We start from the raw sequence: 12,292 nt of genomic DNA, 5'->3' as shown, positions 1-12,292 counted from the left end.
TTTATAAAGGGCACACATGAATCGTGTCATGCTATCTTCTCCATACTCCCAAGGACACAGTCTGAAGCCAAGTCTAACAAACGCAAAAAGAAAGAAAAAGAAAAAAGAAACCAAAGCTTCATGGTGCCCAGGGCCTCAGGAAGAGACCAAAGCCACAGGCAAACCATCCAGGAAGCGGCGCCTTGCCAAAAGGAGATAAGCTCTCCTGAGATTTGCAAAAGCCTCTGTCCCTCAAACAACTACATCACTAGAAAAATAGAAAGTTCAAGGCCAGCCTGAGTTACATACTAAGGATGTCTTAAAAAATAAAAGTAATAATCAGACTCACTGAGGTGTTATGGGGGTTGTAAGGTAATAGAGACTGATACAAAATATAAAACAGAGAATGATACATAGTAACACTAAATGGCCATAATCATGCCACTGCATAAAAAAAAAAGCTCATTAAAAAAAAAAAAAACTCAGTTCTTAAGAAACTAGGTTTAGGGCTGAGGATATGGCCTAGTGGCAAGAGCACTTGCCTTGTATACTTGAAGGCCTGGGTTCGATTCCCCAGCACCACATATACAGAAAATGGCCAGAAGTGGCGCTGTGGCTCAAGTGGCAGAGTGCTAGCCTTGAGCAAAAAGAAGCCAGGGACAGTGCTCAGGCCCTGAGTCCAAAGCCCAGGACTGGCAAAAAAAAAAAAAAAAGAAAGAAAGAAACTAGGTTTAGGGATCTTGGTTTGAGGCCAGCCCCAAGAAAAAAGTTATTTAGACTCCTATTCAAACCAAATAACCCACAGACATGGTAGCGTGCACCTGAAGTCCCTGCCTGGTGGGGTATAGGTAGGAGCATCTTGGTCCAGTCCTGTCCTAGGCAAAAATACAAGGCCCTATATGAAAAATAACTACAGCATAAAAGGGCTAAGGCTGGAGTTCAAGTAGTTAGACAACATGCTCAGAAAGTACAAAGCCATGAATTCAAATCCTGGTACCACCAAAACTGAGTGGTCCTGACTTCAAGACACACTGAATTTCATAAAAATCCCCTATATGTTTTCATTTAAAACTAACCACTCATCTAACTCAGGAACAAATGTTTTCTGGGAAGGAGCGGAGAGTAAATATTGCAGGCTCTGGAGGTCTTTCTGTTATAACCACTCGACTGTCAAAGCATGAAGGCAGCCACAGACAACAGAGAAACAAGCGTGGCTGCTTTCCGATATAATTTTATTTACCAGAACAGCTAATGTGGCAACTTAGGCCCATGAACTAACTTGGAATATGCAGAGCGGCGCTGTGCATGTGTCAGACATAAGGCCTGCCCTCAACGCACTGCACTCGCCTCTCACCTTGCTCACTGGGAATGTAGGTCTCATCATAATCTTCCTCCAAAACCAGCTGGTCTCCTATGCGGATAGGTCGTCCGGCCATGGCTGGTCTGGGCTTGAATACCTACACGGACCCCACCCAAGAGAAACACAGTGAGCGCGGTCACAGAGCACCAGGGTCAGCCCAGCCGCAGCCAGCCAGCATGGCCAGGGACTCGCCGCAGACACAAAGGGTTGGGAGAGGAATAAAGCTCGGAACTCAAGCCTTACACGCGCCACACTAGGAATGTTCCCCCAAGATGTCCCTCCCAGAAATATGACCCCCAGGAAGGGGGGAAAAAATAGCACACAGAACCCCAAGTGGAAAAACCCCAGAGGCACCAAACCATCAGACCCCTCCCCATACCTGAGCACCCCAGAGTGCATCACACCATCACACCCACCACTGGGGAGCATTTACACTGGGAGAAGACGCAAGGGGACAAGGCTCCTGATGGGGGAAGCGCTGACAAAGGGCACCACACTCCGCAGGAGGAGGGGGAAAGCGTCCTAGACAGAGAGCTCCCTCTGGCCACATGTGGGGCACATGGCAGGGGCTGGCACGGTGGGCCTGTAGACTGTGCCGAAGAGCCCTGCAGCACAGCAGTCGCTGGGGGCTTCGGGGAAAAGAGACACACGATCTGTCAGGCCAGGGACTCTAATGGGACTGGTGTGGCTAGACGGGAGAAATGAGAAGCTGGTTTTCTCAGGAAAACCACTTGAGGGGGCTGCCATCCAAGGGCAAGAGGATGAGGCTTAAACGAGGGCAGAAGCAGCAGCAGGAACGGGGAAGGGACTGACTCCATGGACACAGGCCCAGGATGTAGGGAAGGCAAGAGAGAAGTCTCAATGGTTGTGTCCTTCCAAATACTGAAACCCTGTTTTGCAATGTGGCTTTGTTAAAGGTAGGGTCATTAGGAGGAAATTAAGGATTAGTGGTCTTATAAGAAGTTGTTGAGAGCCAGTGTGGGTAGCTCATGCCTGTCATCCTAGCTACTCAGGAGGCTGAGATCTGAGGACTGCGGTTCAAAGCCAGCCCAGGCAGGAAAATCCGTGAGACTCTTATCTCAAATTAACCACCAGAAAACAGGATGTGGTATTCTGGTTCAAATGGTAGAACCCTAGCCTTGAGCTGAAGAGCTCAGGGACAGCACCTAGGCCCAGAGTTCAAGCCCCATGACCAACAAAAAAAAAAAAAAAAAGGAGGACTGGGAACGTGGCTTAGTGGTAGAGAGCTTGCCTAGCATGCATGAAGCCCTGGGTTCGATTTCTCACCACCGCATAAACAGAAAAAGCCAGAAATGGCGCTATGGCTCAATAGGTAGAGTGCTAGCCTTGAGCAAAAAGAAGTTATGAACAGTGCTCCGGCCCTGAGTCTCAAGCCCAAGGACTGGCATATATATAAAATTTGAGAAATCAGAACTTTCTTTCTTTGCCAAGTGATAACAAGGGAAGAAAGCAGGAACTAGGATTTCTGTTGTATAAGTTACCCTGCATATGATACTGCTATAGTAGCCTGAAGAGTCTATTTTAAATCCAAGGTTTCTAACTTCAGGGAGGGGATGGCACTAGATTTCTAACTGACAAGCTGGTACAATTCTACATTTGTGCTAGAATCCTACATAGGAGGATTGTGGTCCAGGCAGGAAGGGAGAAAGAAAGCAGGGGAGAGAAGGAATGAAAGACCCTATCTGGGGCTGGGAATATGGCCTAGTGGCAAGAGTGCTTGCCTCCTACACATGAAGCTCTCGGTTCGATTCCCCAGCACCACATATATGGAAAACGGCCAGAAGGGGTGCTGTGGCTCAGGTGGCAGAGTGCTAGCCTTGAGCAAAAAGAAGCCAGGGACAGTGCTCAGGCCCTGAGTCCAAGGCCCAGGACTGGCCAAAAAAAAAAGAAAGAAAGACCCTATCTAACAAATAGCTGAAGCAGAAGGGATGGATGCATGTCTTCAGTGGTAGAGTACCTGTCTAGCAACATGAGACCTTGAGTTTAAAACTTCAGTACTAGTCAGGCAGTAGTGGCTCACATGTGTAATCCCAGTTACTCAGGAAGCTGAGATCTGAGAATCGCGGTTCAAAGCCAGCCCATCAGGAAAGTCTATGAGACACTTATCTCCAATTAGCCACCAGAAAACAAGAAGTGGAGCTATGGCTCAAAGTAGTAGAGCACTAACTAGCCTTGAGCAAAAGAGCTCAGGGGCAGCTCCCAGGACTGGAGTTCAAGCCCCATGCATAGGTTGGGGACAGGGGGCAGAAAAACCACTACTGTGCCTCCCCTTTACAAAAACAAAACCATAGCAGAAACAGACCTGGAACTAGTGCAGCAAATGAGGTGTACGACCTCATATCTTAAGGAGCCACTTGAACCTTTAATCCTCTTAAGGAGAGAGAGAGAAAGAGACAGGAAAGGTGCCCAAGGATAAAGAGGACTGGATAGTGACCCAACACTAGGACAATCAAGCACTCTACAAAAAGAATTGTATTACCTATGGCAGAGAATGTGAGCGAAGTCTGCATCTTGAGAAATATCACCTATCCTTAGAAACTTCCCACCTGGAAAGCAGGCCTAATTAACTATGCATATAACTATCCACAGTGAATAATTATTAATGGCCAGGATGAATATAGAAAAGTCGGGTTTGTGGATTATCCAAATTTCAAACAAATCTACCAGGAAAAACAAAATTTTAAATGGTCAACTATATTCCACGTTCTTCCCTGGCTTCCGGGAAGATAGGAGCAAAAAGCTGCAGGAAAGAGGAGTTTGGCTAGTAGAAGCTACTTAGTTGTTGAAGTTTATTTCTAGGCACTAGCAATGCAGCAATGACTAAACAGACGCTGCCGTCACTCCCCTGAGCTACAGTCCAGTCTAGTGAGGACTGCTTGACCAAACAGTCACAGACAAGTGTTTCATTAGAAATGGGAGATGGGCACTGGTGGCTCACACCTATCATCCTAGCTACTCAAGAGGCTACAATCTGAGCAATGAGGTTCAAATCCAGCCCAGGCAAACAAATCCAAGAGATTTTTCTCTCCAATTAACTAGCAAAAAGCCAGAATTCAAGGTGTAGCTCAAGAAGTAAGGTGCCAGCCTGAGGGGAAAAAAAAAAAAAGCTTAAGCCCTGGTTTAAAAAAAAAAAAAAAGTACAAGCATTGAAGAAATGAGCCTGGTGAGATGATGCCTATGCTGAGAACTGAAGGATGAGTAGGGAGTCACATGACACCAAGAAAAGGAAATGTGGCCTAACAGCCAGAGCAGCTGCACGTGCAAAGGCCCTTAGGTAGAGAGCATGAAGAAGCAAGAAGCAGCATAGCTAAAAATAATGCTTTAGAGGCAGGTAGAAGCCAGGTCAGGCCAAGGAGTTGGCCTTTATCATAAGGGAAAAGAGGCTAGGAAGTTTTTCCAATGTACATTCTAGGGAGGCGGGGGAGGGCTCTGGAAGCCATTGGGATTATGAAGTAGAAAGGAGGCCAGCTGAAAGGAGATCAGTAGCTGTGGAGAGCTGATATGGGAAGCCATGAGACAGTCTAGGTCAGAGCTGGTAGCAGCTTGGACTAAAGTTGTAATGGAGAGGGCAGAAGAGTAAGAAGAGCCAGGTGCTGGTGGCTCCCACCTGTAATCCTAGCTACTCAAAGAGGCTGAGATCTGACAATCATGGTTGGAAGCCAGTCGGGAAAGAAATATACAAAGGATTCTCATCTCCCATTAACCAGTAAGTGGAGGTATGGCTCAAGTGGTAGAGCACCAACTGTAAGCAATAAAGCAGAACTGAAGCCCAGTACTGGCGAGAGCATCCATACACACGTGTGTATGTGTGTGTGTATATATATACACACATATATACACATATATATGTACACACATGAGAGGGAAGACCTTAGGTAACTATGACAAATAACAACTGTGGGAACATTTCCCTCCACACTTAGGACTGAGAGGAACATTCTAGCCAATCATGTCACATAGACAATGGCCTCAACACTGTAGTGCACGTAGCAGTCACCAACAGATCAGATGACACCTGATGGGGTATATATACTTGCTACCTGCCTGGACCGTGCCCATCAGGAGCTTTAAGAGTTGTTGGGGAAGGTCTCTACACTGCACCTCTCCATCCAAACATCTAGCCGAGGAGTGGTACACACACACACACACACACACACACACAGCTCCTCCAGGAGACTGAGTGGTGAAAGTTCTTGAGAAATGGAGAAAGACGAACAGACCCGTGGGCCCAGAGGGGTTGAGGATGATGCTCACCAGGCTAAACTCAGAGCTAAGGTCTGGCTGGGGAGGCTTTGGCTGAATACACAGTGATGGGGTGGCGGGGAGAGGGGGGGCGGGGGGGAGGGGGGAGTGGCTGCCAGCTGCCAAAGTTTGGGGAAACCGAGGAGCCTTCAGTCGCGGAAGGCGGGTGGCGGAAAACGGTTACAGAAAGGGAGGCAGGTTCTTGAAATCAGTGCGAAGAAAACGGAAGAACAAACGCAAACTTTCCAACTGTCCCAGCTGGCAGCCAATGGCGTCGGGCCGGGCTGGCCCAGGGCTGGCGGACGACCCGGAGAGGAGGACCCCGCCCCACCCACCGCCCCCCTCACGCACACGCACACGCACACCGCCCCACGCCCGAGAGCAGCTCTCCGGCGAGGCCACAGGCCGGGCCTCGCTCCCAGCCTCGCTCACCCGCCAGGCCCCGGCCTCGCGCCCGCCCGGCCGAGGTTTGAACCAGGCCGGCCCGCCGCCGCCGCCGCCGCCGCCGCCGTTCCCGCCCGTCGGCCCCAGTTCCCGCCCACACTCGTGCAAACCCCTCCGTGGGCTCGCCGAGCGCCTCCTTCCCCCGCCACACCCCGCCATGCCACCGCACCCCTGCCCCAGGGGCTCCTCACCTGCCCCCCTCCCGGGGAGGACCCCGGAGATAAATCTACGCCGCCTCCCCGGCACCACCCCGGCTCCCCGCTTCCAGGGACGCCGGGGTGTTGCCCCGTGGCGACCAACAACCACTTCCGGAAGGATGCTAACCTAGCAACGGAGAGTCCCGCCCCTAGCCGGAGCCAATAGGTAGCTGGCTGAGAGCTCTGGTAGTGGATTGGTTTGAGGTCCCGTCAAATTACGCAGAAATGCGGCACGTTTTCCCGCTGCACGATGGGAGTTGTAGTTCAAGTAGTTGATGGGACTAGCCTCCACTAGGAGTAGAGTTCTGTATTTTAGATGTGGGAATGTCTTCCAATTCAGAGAAGGACTATTCATAATTAATAGCAACATGAATTATCCAAGGAAGTCTATTGATCATAGCTCTCAGAAGTATTGTTAATATCCAATAAATATCTAGGAAATAGCACTGCCTAACAAAAATCAACCCATTGACTGGACTTTTAATAAACCAGAGAAATGTGACTGTAAGGATCTCAAGACCTCCCGACTCCATCCCTATCCCTATTCCCTAACCCTCAAATAAAATACAAAAGCTGGATCACCTGTGCTCTGATTATATCAATGAACTCCTGACCAGGAAAATTAAGAGAACTAGTTTCTATTACCCATCTTTTCACCAGAGCACAGGGCTCAGTTTGCCTTTCTACAAGATAGGGATAATAAAGTCTGTCATATTTATTTTAGAATCTACAGAATAAGAAAAAAGTGGCATAGTGTATAGACAACTCGTGCCACGTATCCTGTCTGACAAAAGAACTGGTACGAACATAATTCCAAAGAGCTTCCAGTTTGCTTGCATGGGGGGAAAAACACAAAACTCTTTTCTCTCCTGTGTGGCCAGTCTCCATAATAAATAGAGCAAGGACAGCTTCGGACACTTTGTCAATAGGAAAATAGGAACAGAAAAGTGGAGATGTCTCATTGCTAGTTGAAAGGGAGGCAATTGGCCAAGTACCTGATAGCCAAGACATGTAGGACTTGAACTCATCACCTAGGCACTGTCCCTTTGATTTTTCACGCCAGTCTAGCACTCTACCTAGTTCCACTTATGGCTTTTTGCAGGATAACTGGAGATAAGAGACATAAAAACTTTTCTGTCTGGGCTGGCTTCAAGCTGTGATCATCTTCAGATCTCAGCCTCCTGAGTATAATCAGGATTACAAGTGCGAGCCACCAGTGCCCATCTAGGATATGTGTTTTAGCTTCAGACTTTTCTACTGAAGTTCAACCTGTTCTTCCTCTAATCCACTGCCGTTAATTTTTTTTTTCAGATTATTGGTCCTCCTTTCTGTCCTCACTCCTTCAAAGTCTCACTGAGGCCCTGAGTTCAAACCACCTAAACAAACAAACTTACTAGACACTGTGTTGAAAATGAACTACACAACTTGTAGGTTGTAGATGGGAGGGAGAAAGTGGGAGATAGCAAAAGAAGAGATGACATTGTCAAAAAAGAAATGTACTCTTTACCTGACTTATATAACTGTAACCCTCGGGCTGGGGATATGGCCTAGTGGCAAGAGAGAGCTTGCCTCCTATACATGAAGCCCTGGGATCGATTGCCCAGCACCACATATATAGAAAACGGCCATAAGTGGCGCTGTGGCTCAAGTGGCAGAGTACTAGCCTTGAGCAAAAAGAAGCCAGGGACAATGCTCAGGCCCTGAGTTCAAGGCCCAGGACTGGCAAATAATAATAATAATAACTGTAACCCCCTCTGCACATTACCTTTACAACAGTAATAAATAAATAGTCTCCCTAAGGGACCAATGGAACCACTCTGAGCAGTCCACATCCACTACAGACCTTATAAATCAGGGACTTCAAAACACCATTTTTATCACCCTATATCCAAAAGCTTGCCACCAATTGTGTCCGTTTTAATTGCCATCAAAATGCTTAACTTGAAGCCAGGCACTTAGAATCCTAGCTACTCAGGAGACTGAGACTTGAAGATCTCAGTTTGAAGCCAGCCTGGACTTATCTCCAATTAATCACCAGAACCCCAGAAGTGGTGCTGTGGCTCAAAGTGGTAGAGCATTACTAGCCTTGAGCACAAAGCTCAGAGGCAGAACCCAGGCCCTGAGTTCAAGCCACATAAACAGAAAAGTTAAAAAAATAAAATAAAAAGCTTAACTTTTTCAGGTATGATGGTCCATACCTATAATCTCAGCAACTCAGAATGCTAATGCAGAAAAATTGTCAACCTGGGGTACACAATGAGATCTGAGTAAAAAATAAAATAACATGTAACATTTGTTCCTTAACATGGATTCCTAGCATTATAATAAAACACAGGATGCGGTGAGATCCATGGGGTTACCCACACAGAGAAGCAATGCGCATTTTATCAGGTTTCTCCCACAGGTCCATACTTAGAAATGTGAGCCTTGGGGCTGGGGATATAGCCTAGTGGCAAGAGTGCCTGCCTCGGATACACGAGGCCCTAGGTTCGATTCCCCAGCACCACATATACAGAAAACGGCCAGAAGCGGTGCTGTGGCTCAAGTGGCAGAGTGCTAGCCTTGAGCGGGAAGAAACCAGGGACAGTGCTCAGGCCCTGAGTCCAAGGCCCAGGACTGGCAAAAAAAAAAAAAAAAGAAATGTGAGCCAATTTATCAAGCACCCTCAGGCAAACATATAATTAAGAAAGTAAATCTTTGGGGGAACATAGGGAAAAATGACACATACCCGAACCTATGAGGAAGAGAGAGGTTCTCACTCATCATAGATCATCTATTAAGATTTTCTTTGTTTCTTTCTTTCTTTCTTTCTTTCTTTCTTTCTTTCTTTCTTTCTTTCTTTCTTTCTTCCTTTTCTGCCAGTCCTGGGGCTTAAACTCAGGGCCTGAGCACTGTCCCTGGCTTCCTTTTGCTCAAGGCTAGGACTCTGCCCCTTGAGCCACAGCGCCACTTCTGGCCGTTTTCTATATATGTGGTGCTGGGGAATCGAACCCAGGGCTTCATGTATAGGAGGCAAGCACTCTTGCCACTAGGCCATATTCCAAGCCCCTAAGTTTTATTTTTTACTTTTTTTAAGAAAACCTTAATAGGGGCTGGGAATATGGCCTAGTGGCAAGAGTGCTTGCCTTCTATACATGAAGCCCTACGTTCGATTCCTCAGCACCATATATATAGAAAAGGCCAGAAGTGGCACTGTGGCTCAAGTGGCAGAGTGCTAGCTTTGAGCAAAAAGAAGCCAGGAACAGTGCTCAGGCCCTGAGTCCAAGCCCAGGACTGGCCAAAAAATTAAAAAAAAAAAAAACTTAGGCAACACACAGGCTGGACTGATTAAATATTTGGAACGTCTGTAGAATCAGAAGAACCCCATCATTGTTAGTAGTCCAATTCTGGCTCTTCGGCTTAGTAGCTGGGAGCCCACCGGCTCATTTCTTAACCTTCCTATGATGTCTCATTTCCTAAATTGCAAAATGGGATAATAATAATATGACTTCAAGATGTAAGAAAGCAATGAAATAGTCCATGTAAGGCTCTTAGAATGGTGTGTGGTATGTTGTAAATTTCAGGTGTACCCGCACCAGTATTTGGGACAGACCATTCTTTCCTTTGCTCTGCGTCACTAATAAACTTTCTTCGTTTCTATCTTACTGTGTCCTAAACTTCTCCCTTACAACAGCATCAGCACCCCATACCCAAGGGCTAGGTAGAGGCTTCCTCCCTTTGAAAGAACTCCCTGGACCTCACTGGTTCTTGTAACATATGAATGCCACACACACACACACACACACACACACACACACACACACACACACACTGCATGCTATAGATTGAACCCAGGGCCTTGAACATGCACAGCAAGAGCTCTGCCTCGGAGCCACACCTTAGTCCCTTAGCTGGAGTCTTGTCACATCATTGCTAGGATTTTCCTCTCATATCATATAATCTGCAAATAACGATCCTTTTGCTTTCCAATATTTATGCCACTTACTTTATTTTCTTATTGTATTGAGTTGGCCAGACCAAGCTAAACCCTGTGGAATAATAGTAGTGACAGGGATCTTCCTTTTCTTAAGCCCAACTTCAGTGAGACTAACCTTAGCATTCTTTTTGTTGTTGTTGTTCTGGTACTAGGGCTTCAATTCAGGGCCTGGGTGCTGTCCTTTAACTTTTTCACTCAAGGCTAGCACTCTACCACTTAAGTTTTTTGAGCTACACCCTCATTTCTTGTTTTGTTTTTGTTTTTTGGTGGAAAATTGGGAATAAGAGTCTCACAGATTTTCCTGCCTGGTCTGACTTTGAACCATTATCCTCAGATCTCAGCCTTCTAGTAGATAGGATAGCCAGTATAAGCCACCAGTGCCCAGTCTCTCTCTCTCTCTCTCTCTCTCTCTCTCTCTCTCTCTCTCTCTCTCTCTCTCTCAGAATTTGAACTCAGAGCCTCAGCATCCTGAGTAGCCAGGATTGCATAAGCCATCAGCAGCAAACATTAACTTCCTTTTCTTTTTTTCCTGGCAGTCATGGAGATTGAGCTCAGGGCCTAGTGCTGTCCCTGAGCTCTTTCACTCAAGACTAGTGCTCTACTACTTCTACACTTTGAGCCACAGTGTCACTTCTGGTTTTCTGGGGGTTAATTGGAGATAAGAGTCTCACAGACTTTCCTGCCCCAGTTGGCTTTGAACCATGATCCTCAGATCTTAAGCTTCTGAGTAGTTAGGATTACAGACATGAGCCACTGGTGCCTGGCTAGCTTTCTTAACATATTATGTTTCCTATGAGTTTCTATGCTCTATGTTCTCTATGATTATTATTATTATCATTATCACTATGTTGGGTTGTTTTGTTTTTGTCCAAGACCAGGATGCAAACTCACCATCAGATGCTTGCTGTTGCTCATTGTCTGGGCTCTACCACCTGAGCCATGCCTCCAGCCCCTCCCCGTTTTTTTTTTTCTTTAAATGAGAACGACTACTGATTTCTTAAATGTAATTTTATTGTCATTATGACTGCTGGATTTTATCCAGGTCTTTTCATGCTTGATGAATAATAGGATGACACAATCCTACAGCGTTTTCTCCGTTAAGCTATTGGAGCTCTACAGCTCTTCATCTTAAGCTCTTTTTCAATTAATACGCTGGCGCGTCTTGGAGGGAGCGATCACACTTCAAAGCTTTCCACAGCCATTTACCCTTGGTCCGGTAGACTGACGGGTGCAGGAAGCAGGGAGGGTGGGGCAGGAGGACTCACTGCCCGGGAGCCTCGAGGGCAGCGGCAGACTCAGCCCCAGGAGCCTGCGCGGGCTCCTAGCTGCCCGCAGATTGCAGTGGGGATGGGGGGGGGGGGTTGGTGGGGGGGGGCAGACTGCGCCTTGGTTTGCTGTGTGAAACATCCATGCACCCCTTTAACCCTGCTCCCCCCCGATCGCTGCTCCCCCATCTACTCGGAATGAACTGCCAGCTCCTCCCGCGGCCTCCTCCCAGGCTCTCCCAAACCCCACAGGAGGCCGCACGGCGTGTGCGTAAAGCCCCGCGGTGGCCGGGATGGCTTCGTGTCCACCCCCCCGCCCCCTCCCCCGGGGAACCGGGGCTGGGGTGCGCGGTGTGGCCGCGGGCGGGGCCGGCAGGTGCGCGGGGCGCCGCGCCCCCTCCCCCCCGCCCCCCGCCCGCCGCCCGGGTGGAGCGGGGGAGGGGGGGCCTGCAGGGCGGACTCCGGCTCGGCAGAGGGCATCCCAGACCCCTCTCCAGCTCCGGAAGCCCCGGGAAGACTACACTTCCCAGCGACGCCAGGGACGCGCGAGAACCCCGGGCTTTGACAGCCGCCGCCGCCAGTCTTTCCGCCTCCCCGGGCCGCCTGGGAGCCGGAGCCGGAGCGGGGTGGCGGCGGCGGCGGTGGCGGTGGCCTGAGCCGCCGGAGCCCGGCGACCCCGCGGGGAGGACCGAGGACGCAGCCGGGCGCCCCGCGGCCATGGCCGCCCCTCCCAGCCCCCCGGGGGCCCCGAGCCCCCCGCCGCGGCCGGCCGCCCCGGCCCCGCTGTAACCCGCGGGGTCCCCCCGGT

At 48.9% G+C, this 12,292-nt stretch overlaps 1 protein-coding gene across 5 annotated transcripts in view; it reads right to left on the bottom strand.

Moving 5' to 3' along the window:
* Cep164 (centrosomal protein 164) overlaps positions 1 to 6,354 on the bottom strand; it is a 56,948-nt gene extending 50,594 nt beyond the window's left edge. For 4 of the 5 annotated variants that reach the window (XM_048343906.1, XM_048343908.1, XM_048343910.1 and 1 more), the window contains exons 1-2: positions 6,238 to 6,354; positions 1,334 to 1,436 (exon numbers count right to left, since the gene is read on the bottom strand). In XM_048343906.1, the coding sequence (XP_048199863.1) occupies positions 1,334 to 1,415 (82 nt within the window). In that variant the 5' untranslated portion in view covers positions 1,416 to 1,436; positions 6,238 to 6,354. Of the gene's footprint in view, positions 1 to 1,333; positions 1,437 to 3,839; positions 4,275 to 6,237 lie in introns of those variants that run through there. The other variant, XM_048343907.1, reaches the window with a different exon arrangement.
* Positions 6,355 to 12,292: the final 5,938 nt, after the last annotated feature.

The sequence above is a fragment of the Perognathus longimembris genome, chromosome 3, assembly GCF_023159225.1.
Source record: "Perognathus longimembris pacificus isolate PPM17 chromosome 3, ASM2315922v1, whole genome shotgun sequence".
NCBI lineage: Eukaryota > Metazoa > Chordata > Mammalia > Rodentia > Heteromyidae > Perognathus > Perognathus longimembris.
This window is presented reverse-complemented; position numbering and strand designations above follow the sequence as displayed.